Here is a 12,032-nt window from a genome sequence, read left to right as displayed (position 1 = left end):
AAGTTGGCTTGAGAACGAGACAGTGTCAACACCAATGGCACGTATGACCGTACGCAAAGGAATGCTAATTTATTCGCATTCTGTGCCATCGTGATGTATTTTCTGCCATTCTTCGACAAAAGTCAACAATAAAATAATGCGTTATTTTATACTACATATACTTTTATTAGCAATATGTATTTTTTATCCGATACAATTTTACCAAAGCCATTCACTGCTATCCAAAAAAGATGCGATGCCATTGTATAAAAAACTGGGTAGGTGTATCGGTAAAGTTTGTACGTGATTTCAATTATGCACCACTTAAGACCGATTGAAATCTTTTGTTGCTGACCGATATTCGTTGGAAATTGTCACATTGTATACTTTTAAAGCGTGCTGGAAATTGTAACTGATGTTTTGTTGTTGTATTTTTTTGCAGATAGAATGAAGCTGATACATCCGGGAGCTCGGTAGGAAGGCCAGTTCTCTCAGCCATCGCCAAAATGGAGTGGCAGCCAGGATCTTTGGTGTGGTTCGATCCCGGGATTGGACACAGTCTTCCCGGGGAGGTGATCGAATACCATAAGGCTGCTCAAGTTGTCATCATACAGGCGCATATCAATGGAAAGGTAATACCAATTTTTTTATTTACTTTTATTTAATTCTGTTAAATGATAATATATTTAATATTATATTATACAGATAAGTCAAAATAATATGAATTATTATATTGCGTTAAATTAAAAGAACGCTTAAAAAAATAGAGTAAATGCTGTTCTAAAAAAATAATCCTGCTTAAATATCAAAGTACCATTATTTTAGAAATAATAATTTAACATATTTTCTGTGTAATTATATACATTCTTGATATTTTCAACCCCTTTAATATAATATTTTAAAAATGCAGAATGCACTTTTAAGTTTAGATTATAAATTATTATGTGCTATACAATTTATAATAAATAGATGTCACTGCAACTGGAGCCGGTTTTTTTAATAATAGCGCATTTTTATAAATAAAAATTCGAGTGCCGCTGCCGGGGCTCGACCCCGCGACCTCAGAGTTACTAGTCTGAGACGTTACAGACTACGCTGTTCATATCTCATTATATTATGTAAAGTTTAAATATGTCAAACTATTCTGTAAAAGAGCGCGAAAAAACGTTTTATAGTGTGAATTTCAAATATGTTTTTAGGTACTATTTCTATAATTTTTGGGTATTTTACATATCTTATTATATAAAAAAATATGTTTTTGCTGCTTTATTTTTTTATCATTATTTAAAAAATCAGTACTGTATTAAATATGAAAAAGTCATAGTGAAGGACTTAAAAACACGTTATTTTAAATATCAAAAATATATTTTGTGAAGTTATACATCCATATACTTACACAAATTTATTATAATATTTTTATGTATTTTAAATATTAAAGGACTTAAAATTATTTTAAATATTAAAGGACTTAAAAGGACTTAAAAACACGTTATTTTAAATATCAAAAATATATTTTGTGAAGTTTTACATCCATATACTTACATAAATTCATATAAAAACAGAAATAAATATTATTTTCTTATATAATAAAAATAATATAAATAGTTTTGAATACATACATGAATTAATTTTCCTGAATATTTTTTAATAAACAATATTTTTATCTTGCGTGTTATAACACACCTAATTTGAGCCACTCATGTGCTGTTTATTATTTGCTAACAATATTTTAGCTTATATACATATGTCTTCAGCCAAATAGAAATATATCTATTAGGTGCTTTTTCACTGCAAAGCTTTTGTTTGCGATCAATCTATTTTTTAATACTAATCACTTCTAGTTTACATTCGCCTTTGTTAAAAAGAGAAACTTTAAACGTTTGATTTTGATAATCAATGATTATGGTGTGAAGTTACAGACTTTTATTATAATAAAATTCTAGCACAAACACTAGATCTATAACACTTGAAGGTATACAAATTTATTTAATAATATACTTTCATATCAATTTATATAGATAAACATAATAACGGCAACGTCACTAATGAGCGCGGACAAATGAGCGTGCGTCAAAAGAGCGCTGCCTTATAAGCGCTGCGTCATAAGAGCGTTTACCAAAGTAGCGCTGTAACAAAATAGCGTGCGTCAAATGCGCAGACAGCCATATGAGCGTTTGACAAAAGAGAGCACGTCATAAGAGCGCAAAAATACTTAGAGAAAATCAAGTAATGAATATTTTAGGAATTAGGTATACAAAATATATGTAAATTGTAAGAAATTAAAAAAAATAAAAATTCACGAGATATAGGTGGTAAAATTAGTATTTTATGTGTCAGAGCGTAATGACGATTAAAATAATTAGTCAATGAAAACATTATTATTTATTAATTATTACGTACATACTCGAGTATGGCTCCCCGTCCCCATACGTACGATATACATATATTTTTACTAAAATAAAACGCTGATTTTGAATTTATCATTACATTTGTTCTGTAATGTTTCATTAAATTGACAAATAATTATCAACTCGACTTGGCAGGTATACAAAGGTCGTCCGACCTTTTTTTTCATTTATTTTAGACAACTACATTTTATCGTGAAAGTCGAAAACAAGCCAATATAAATTTTAAGAGCTAAGTGTAAGATAAAAAAAATAATCTGAAAATAAATGTGATTGCAAAGGAGTAAAACATTAATTTTGCTAAATTCATTTTAATCATATTATATAATTATCAAAAAGGAAGTTAGCTATGATTTTTTAAATACCTAATTGTAACACTTTACAAAAAAAATTCACCGCTGTCTAGGTGCATAACAATGCATGACATTGGTGAATGACACGGACGATACGCAATTGTTTAAAATTATTTTTACGTTATTAAAACTAAAGTAGTAATTGGTGAATCAGTATGATTTTTTTTAAATACTTTTTAGTCTGATATTTAGTTCTAATGTGTTATTCCTAGAGACTTTAATTTTTCGCGATTACGATAAAAGTATTTTTTTGTGAATTTCGTGCTTTGTCAATTTCAAAAAGGGTAGTTATAGATTAAATTGTTATCTATAAAGAAGATTAATCCTTATAGATAGTTGTAAGTCATTCGTGGTATTTTTTTTTTATACTTTTCAAAGACGCAACGAAACTTTTTGCGAACGTTTTTAGTCAAAATTCAAAAGTATACTGAGCGCTATTATATTTATATGTAACTACCCTATCTAGCTTTAAATAGATAACTGTAAAATGCAATTTTTGTGAATTCCTAAAGTTTATTCTCACACTAATTTCCAAGGCTCAAAACATAAAAAAATTCCGCGATAAGGGCCAAATCCACGATAAACATTTATCAGCGCTATTTCTTGCTTATTATATTTATGTATAACTACTTTATCCAGTTTAAAATAGATAACGGTAAAATATGCGATTTTCGGAAATTCCAAAAGATTGTTCTCACAGTAATTTATAAGTCGCAAAATATCAAAAAATCGCGTAAATGGCAAACTCCACGACAAACACTTATCAGCGCTAGTTCTGTGTTATTATATTTATATATAACTATCCTATCTAATTTAAAATAGATAACTGTAAAATATCCGATTTTTGGAAATTCCAAAAGTTTGTTCTCACAGTAGTTTCCAAGGCTCAAAACATAAAAAAAATTCGCGTAAGGGCCCACTATAAACATTTATCAGGTAGGTATTTATAATAAAATTACCGACTTACTTGCATTTTTATTGTATCGCCCAAAAGACCATCGCCCATTTTGACGAATTGAATTGTCTCTATAGTATGTATGTATACTAAACACAATAATTCCTTAAAATACTAAATTAACCTAAATTTTCGATATACAAACATATGTCATATGTGTATGATTAATGATAGATTAATGTTCTTACAGTTTAATATATAAAACAATAATCATTTAATTAACTGAAATATATTATATAATATTCGTACTCAGTCGTTATTCGAGATAGAGTGTAGTCGTATAAAATATATACCCAAAAACCAACTAACTGTTTATCGTCAAATAGCAAAAAAAGGTATGACGTCAAATAGCAAAAAAAAGGTCTATACCTGCCTTAAACTTTATGCATTCATTGCAGGTAGAGTAGGTATATATTTGTCAATTTAATGAAACACTACCGAACAAATCTAATGATAAATTTAAAATCAGCGTTTCATTTTAGTACAAAATATATGTATATCGTACGTATGGGGATGGGAAGCCATACTTTCGAATGTACGTAATAATTAATAAATAATAATGTTTTCATTGACTAATCATTTTAATCGTCATTACGCTCTGGCACATAAAATATTAATTTTACAGCCTATATCTCGTGAATTTTAATTCCTTGTAAATTTCTCACAATTTACTTATATTGTATATACCTAATTCCTAAAATATTCATTACTTGATTTTCTCTAAGTATTTTTGCGCTCTTATGACGTGCTCTCTTTTGTCAAACGCTCATATGGCTGTCTGCGCATTTGACGCACGCTATTTTGTTACAGCGCTACTTTGGTCAACGCTCTTATGACGCAGCGCTTATAATGCAGCGCTTATATGACGTCGCTCATTTGACGCACGCTCTTTTGACCGGCTGCCCATAATAACAATCTAATTATATAAAATACAACAAAAGAATTTCGTTAATATTTTTACAAAATAATATTTTTGAACATATAAGTTACTTTCTTGTACTTTTATAAACTCACTAATGACTCTTATATATGATAATTATATAGTATTTGATTGTATATGTTCTTCAGTGTCATTGTTAAGATTTTTCACGAACTAATTTTACGTTTAACTTAATTTAACCTGATTTTTACCGCTACTTAACCGGTTAACCGATAATGCAATCCTTAGTGCTTGTATGATGTTATACCAAATCGATTATATAACTTTAATTATTTAATTCGATAAATAAATATATGAACGTTCATCTTCTTGTAATATTCCGCATTCCATAATGATTATGAAACGAACATATACGTTTATCATGATTGTATTACATATACAAATATAGACGATTATACCCTAATTAGGTTTTTCCTATTTTTATATAAATAAATTATAATTTATAACGTAAAATAATATTTTTTGCATATGTAATATATGTGAGTAACGGAATTGAATATTAAAGTGACGTTAAAGTATAATATTAAGTTTTGATATATCATAAATTCAGTCAGTATTGTATTAAACACTAAACAATATAAATTAAAATTTACAGCGTGAAAACAGTAGTAATTGTCTTACCGTATTCACTTTACGGTACACGTGAATCGTCAAACATCCAATATTTATCGATTTCGCACCGAACGGTGCCCGAGACGAAATTTTCGGTCAGATTTAAATATTCTCTCAAAATCCACGAGTGTACCGTACGGCTCAAAAGATCTTATTAACACCTGTTTGAGGCACACAAACACGCAGATTCTCTCTCGACTTATTATCAACCGGAACGGAGAGATGATTGTATTATATAACCGGTGGAGTGACTTTAGAGGAGTTACAACTGGTTTTTACTTTTGGCACACATACTTGCATGATGACCTTATGAACCCGTGAAAGGCGAGGTCCGACACGCAGGATGGGAACGACCTCGCTTCCGAACTGATTATTATAGAAATGAAATGATAAAATGGCGTGGCGCTATCTACGAGAGGCGTATTTATTAAATTACATTTTAAACCATTTCCTAAACCAATTATAAACTATTAACATTGTGCAATAAATAAATAGTATAATAAAGATACATACTGGCATTCAAGTCGTCTCGAAAATCGAGTTTCATTCTTAGAGAATCAATGTGACTGCGTGGCTGGAGTAGATATGGCGATCAAAGTGGAAACGGCCGCTTCTCTCTGTGTCGATTTAGAATAAGGTCCGCTGGATGCGAGTTTGGTGTCGAACTCTCATGTATTTTAAGTCGGAAGTGAAGTGGTAATTATATACGATCGGAGAAATAGGAGTAAATCATCGACCCTCCTCTCCCTGATTCTATGTTTTAGGATGGAACTGTAATAGCTGTTTTTTTTATTTTTAGAATATTTTATTAGAATAGTTCAAATGTTTGCTAGAAATTTTCGTTATATATCTTATGAATTGTCAGCTAAGGAAGTCGGTAATAACTACTTTAAAACATGTACATTATTTTCTGTTATTTTTGCCGTTCACATTCGATTCCGTTTTTGCGTTTATTGCGTTCGGCAATGAGATATGCAGCTGACTCAATGCCTTTTATTATTTTTGGGCGGGTCGCTAAAACGCCGTTTTATATGCACGTGCGTAGGACAAAAACCCATTTGTTTTTAATTCCATTTACGGGTCTTGTACAAGAGAATTGTAAATCGACGATGTGTGATCGCTACAGAATAATTAGGATTTGATCTATAAAACGTATTTTTTAGTTTACAAATCATAATATCATATATCAAAGTTTGATTATATAAAAAAACAAAAATCAAGTTTAATGAAATAATATAATGGTTATCAGGCTGTTCATTATTTTAGCACGCGCTCGACTCGAATAACGAATTACATGAACGGCCCTTCCATTGTGAAAATGCCGCCCCCAAGGAATTGCGTCCTGGGGCGCCCCGTGAATTTAGTACAACGAATCATTCCTCAATTTAACCTTCAGATTTTCCCTTTTCAATTCAAGTTGAATATATTTCATTACAGAAAGTATCTGAAAAGTTCAATGGCAATCCCAAGCCTTGAGTGTTGTAAAGCTCAATTTGATATCAGATTTAAATTATTCTTTTATCCCAAATTTTCAAAAAGTATAGTTGTTATTAGATATATATATTTGCTCTAAAATTTACACGAATCAGTACAGCTTGAACTCATCGACATGCAAAACGATGAGAACCTTCAAAAAAATTTAATGGCGGTAATTTATTAAACTATAGTTGCCTCTATTAAAATAATTACAACTCGTTGCTAGACAATGCATCAAAATGCGCAAGCCTTTTTGTTTTAACATATATGTATCTAGAGTCATAAATATGAACATATCAAAGAAAAATAATCTACTGCACTTAGCTTATGATATTTCAAAGTAATAATTTGTTTCATATAAGTGTGAATTAGTACATATAAATAAAATATTATTTGTTGTTCAGAATCGTATCAATGTCTATTGATTTATTACGCAGATTGTAACCATTGAATTCATAAGCTTAATTTCAATGTACAACAATTGCTTAACGTTCCGAATAATATTTGAGATAATAATCAGATATTATTCAGACAGTAAAATGTGGGAAAATATATCATAGCTCCTTATCGTCACATGCTTTTTCCCCCTTCATAAAAATTGCAAACTTTTAATTGATAATATCGTGCACTTTAGTACAGTGGCTCTAATTCGTGCACATGCACAGCGTGTATTACCAGTGGACATTAAACTGTGATATAACTTCACCAGCGGCGCGTAAACGTTGGTTTTCGTAACTAAATTCATTATTTTTGCGTGGGCGTAACTACATTTAAAACACGAAACTTTACATTATGTATTAGTCAATATTGATTACTATGTTTTAATGGATTCTAATTTTAAACGCTATGGTAAAATTATTGATGTTTCAATCAAATTATGATTTTTTTCAATGTCAAAAACAAGTTAATATAAAAGTAGTTTTATGATACTTGAACATTTTAAAATTAATCTATATTTTAAAACTTTTTTCCCTGAAATATTTTTTTTCAATTTTTTGTCAGAAAATTATAGTAGTTATGTATATAATTTAAAACTTTATATACTTAATATTATTTATTTGATCAATTTATGTATTTAAAAGAGCGTAATTGTGTGACCCAAAATATTATTATTATACTATTTTTGGTAAAATACTATTTAATGTTAATAAATTTATATCTTTCAAGATCTGAATTTAAGGCTTGATATATTTCATATTTTTTTTATTAAATAGATAATATACATATAGCACTAAAAACTGAAGTAAAAATAGTAATTATAATTAATTTTTAGCTAACTACACATTTGAAAGAGTATAAGAAAATTAATCCAACGGATAGCTTAATCAAAATATTATTGTTTAATTTATGTGTTAATATTTAATTTATTTAATATAAATGTTTTTGTCATACATCTTAAAATACTATGCAATTAAAAGCTTAAAATGATATTTTTTTAAATACACGACCCTGGAGTACAGAGAGTTAATTTGTATTACATACAGTTTTAGTAATCTTTTAAGCCAAATTATATATTATATTATTTTAAAACGGGTAATTGTTTGAATAATTGCAATCTTTCAAGAAATTTTTTTTATATTATTGTTAAAATCTCAATTAGACGCAAATTGTTTTTTTTCGTTTACACGGAGACACATTTTAAATTTTATTTTATTTAACATAAAAATATATAAACATTTTTATTTTTTTAATATGATTAATTTTTTTGATTACAAAAACTATCAATTTTATTAGCAAAATTTCGCTAAAATTAAAAAATATAAATAGACCTTTAAGTCTTTATAGAAAACCTAATTTAATACAAACAAAGTCCGTAGAAACAGCTTTATAATTGAATATTATACGATATTATAAAAACGTGTATTTTTAACTGAATTTACGATCGCATATTTATTTATTGTAAATTAGAAGTATCATAAACTATACTTTCAATTTACAAACAATATCTCATTATATCATACAAACCTATTTTCATTTTACTTTAGTTTATCCTAATCCGTGATTTTAGAAAATTTAAGGAAAACCTAATCTGTGATGATCAACCAAAATTAAAATTATACACGATAAAAATTAAAAAACACTATCGTGCTGGTTATACTAATATTTTTTTGTTACATGATTCTATATTTCATTGTACCTAATTCAACTGTTGTCAATACCTTATATTCGTCCAACGGTCCAATGCTTTCGCGATCGCTGGAGTAGAACAGTTATTACAGAAGCGCCGATGCAGACAAATGCACAGAGCGATGCACATGTATTCCACTACAAAATAGACCAATGCTTTCAGAAAACACATAAAACATTCAGCACTTACGATAATATTCTACATTTTTTCTTCAGCATCTGAAATACAATGTATCTCACAACATGTGCACATCAATCACGCAATTTATTGGTTCAATTTAGACTACCATGTTAAAACCCTCGATGATTATCTATCTATAATATAATCTTATATCTAGAATGGTTATGTGACATTTCATATAAATAGTGAAGAATGTGGTGATACCAGTTTGTAAAGTTTTATAAATTTAACACCTGTTTTAGTATAGTTAAATTTATTTAATTTGCACAATAAGAGATGTATCGAGTGCAAAAATTAATATTTTTCGGTATCAAAACAACTTAGCAATCATTAAAAGTCTTTTAAAGTGATTTATTGCAGTTAACGCAGCAAATAAAATCTGCAAGTCACACGCTATTATGAGTTTAATAAAATTCTTATAGATTTAATATGGTAATTTATGTGTGAGACGAAGTATTTTTAGTAAATGGGATCATTAACAATAGAAAAATGCTCAAAAAAGTCAAGGATAAGTCTTAGCATTGAATAATAACGATTTTATTAGCACTCAGCTTAATTGTTTTAATAAATTATTATAAAATTTTCATTGAAAATAATAAGTATTTTTATTTATGAATAAAATATTTTTAACTACTGCAAGGCTATTTTTAATTATATAAATTAAATGGTTGTAGTATTTTTTTAAATTAAAAGAAGCTTAGATTTTTTGTGCTTATTAATTTTAAGATAAAAACATGCCATGTAAAAAATATCAAATGATGAATTGGTTATAATTTATTAAAAAATCTAATAAAAAATTGGTTCATCACAAATTCTTATCAATTAAACTTGACGTTAAAAAGTCGCATGTACGATTGCATTGCGATCATGTGCAGTTATAACAACTTTATATTTTAACGTTTATCAAATGGTGGTCAATTTCAAATACTTTCGTTTTTTCACGAGGCATCTTCTATTAAATATCAAATAATAATGTATTTATATAATTAAATAATTGTTTTTTAACAATTAAAATAATTATATTTATTTTAGTTTGCTTCAAAAGGAATTCACCTATAGTTTATATAATAAAAAAAGTATGTTCTTAAAGTAATTTATATTACAATATATTCAGAGTAAAATAATAATGATTTAAAATGTATTTATTCATCAATGGTAGATAATGTGTGACTTTATATTTTTTTATGATATATCTTTAAGCAATTCATATATATTTGGGTTTAGATTAATACATTAAAAATGTACTATTTTTGAGATTGATAGCTAAGTACAAACAAAATAAAGTAGAAAGTCTGGCTGTTGTCGTAGAGTGATTCGTGTCTGAGAGTTGGCTCTGTAGTCGTCGTTGATTGCATGTATGTGCTTGAGTGTCACATATTTTATTATGGTCCAAATCCACCAAAAAAATCATCCCTTTTATTAAAAACTGGTTAAATGTGGCATTTTGTGTAGGCGACTGTCCTATGCTTTCATCGGATAATTCAAACAATGCTTATCAGTTACAAGGCTAGGGTTTTTAAACGAGTTTCGAAGCTAATATAGAAAAGGGTTTATTGAGTTTTTGTGGTAATTCTTTTTTTAAATGCATGTGCATATCATTACGCCAATGTATCTGGCACAAAAAATATAATACAAATTAAAAAAATATTTACATAAACAAATTTAATAAGTAGTATATTTGTTTTAATCACACTGCTCTTTTGAAAACATAACTAAAATACGCATTAAGTGACAACATTGAGAACAAAATGTATATGAATTAATTTATGACAGAGTACCATAATGGTACCAGAGACTTTAAATGATAATCAGAATACATTTTGACAAATTTCACATGATATATCTTACGCACATATCTACAACATTACATATATGGAACATCGTAGCATTTCATTATGTTTTATATATCTGCACGAATAAAAAACTACGGTACATTGTTTATGCGTAGTGTTTAAACGGAAAATTCAGGTTTTTATACAGCCCAATAAGGAAACGTGCTTCTGGACTGGTAAATGTCGCAAGTGACGAACTTCCAATGTCTCCGCGTTACCGCTGAATAGCTCTTGCAACTTTTTCTATAAGGAACTCGATTAGAAATCTATAGAATTTTCATTCGTCTTCCTGTACGACGGAATGGGGAAAAGAACTATACATCTACACGATTTCAATTAATTTGATAGTAAATAAATAGTATGGAATTTAAATTGTTTATGACCTTGCACTTGTTGGAGTCAGTTATGTTACTCTACTTAATTACATCACATATTTATTTGCGAATGCAAATGTAATGTGAATTACATAATTACGTATGCAATCGTTAAAACTGTATTCTGCGCTGAAACTGGTTAATGTTGAAGCGGTATTGGATATTAGAGCTTACCGGTATTAATGTGCACTCTTAAATTCAATAATTTAAATTGTGAAATATAACGTAATGCTGTAATAAAAAGAAAACCATTCCTGAATGAGTATTAAGATCCATAAAAATGATGGATGTACATTAAGGTCCATAAAAGTATATGGCGAAGCATGAGTTTATTATATATTTTTCAATTGCGCGCACATGAAAAAAACTTGTATGTATCTTTAACATGCAACTTTACCAAAATATTAAAAATATTATGCAGGTCTATTTATATTTTTTTAGATGTATTAAAGATATAATGAGCATTAATAAAATATTATATTAATAAATAGCTAAGTCATTTACACGCATTTTTTATATTAGTGAATATAATAAAATAAATTAAGCTTATAGAGCAGTAACAATTATTTATTACGCTTACTATGGAATAGATCATAACGTTGTTGTTTTATAGATAATTAAAACCGTCACGATAGATCAATGGTATTAGTCGGTGACTGATACCTAAACGACTTGCCTTCAAATCTCTTTTTTTGCATCTGTTAGATCGGAATTATTTATTGTTATAAAATTATAATTATGATCGATCGATTTTCCTAAACTCGCGGACAAATATCGTGAGCAATAATTAAAATAAAA

The 12,032-nt window shown here is 28.2% G+C and overlaps 1 protein-coding gene across 1 annotated transcript in view; it reads left to right on the top strand.

The window, feature by feature from the left end:
• Myo10A (unconventional myosin 10A) overlaps positions 1-12,032 on the top strand; it is a 110,604-nt gene that overhangs the window by 31,780 nt on the left and 66,792 nt on the right. The window contains exon 2 of the mRNA XM_088200321.1: positions 422-611. Within this exon, the coding sequence (XP_088056447.1) occupies positions 486-611 (126 nt within the window). The 5' untranslated portion in view covers positions 422-485. The remainder of the gene's footprint in view (positions 1-421; positions 612-12,032) is intronic.

Source organism: Plectrocnemia conspersa, unplaced genomic scaffold, assembly GCF_051122295.1.
Source record: "Plectrocnemia conspersa isolate PC_06_02 unplaced genomic scaffold, ASM5112229v1 ptg000012l, whole genome shotgun sequence".
Classification (NCBI taxonomy): Eukaryota; Metazoa; Arthropoda; class Insecta; order Trichoptera; family Polycentropodidae; genus Plectrocnemia; species Plectrocnemia conspersa.
Note: the sequence above shows the minus strand (reverse complement) of the source record. Positions and strands in the feature narration are given on the sequence as shown.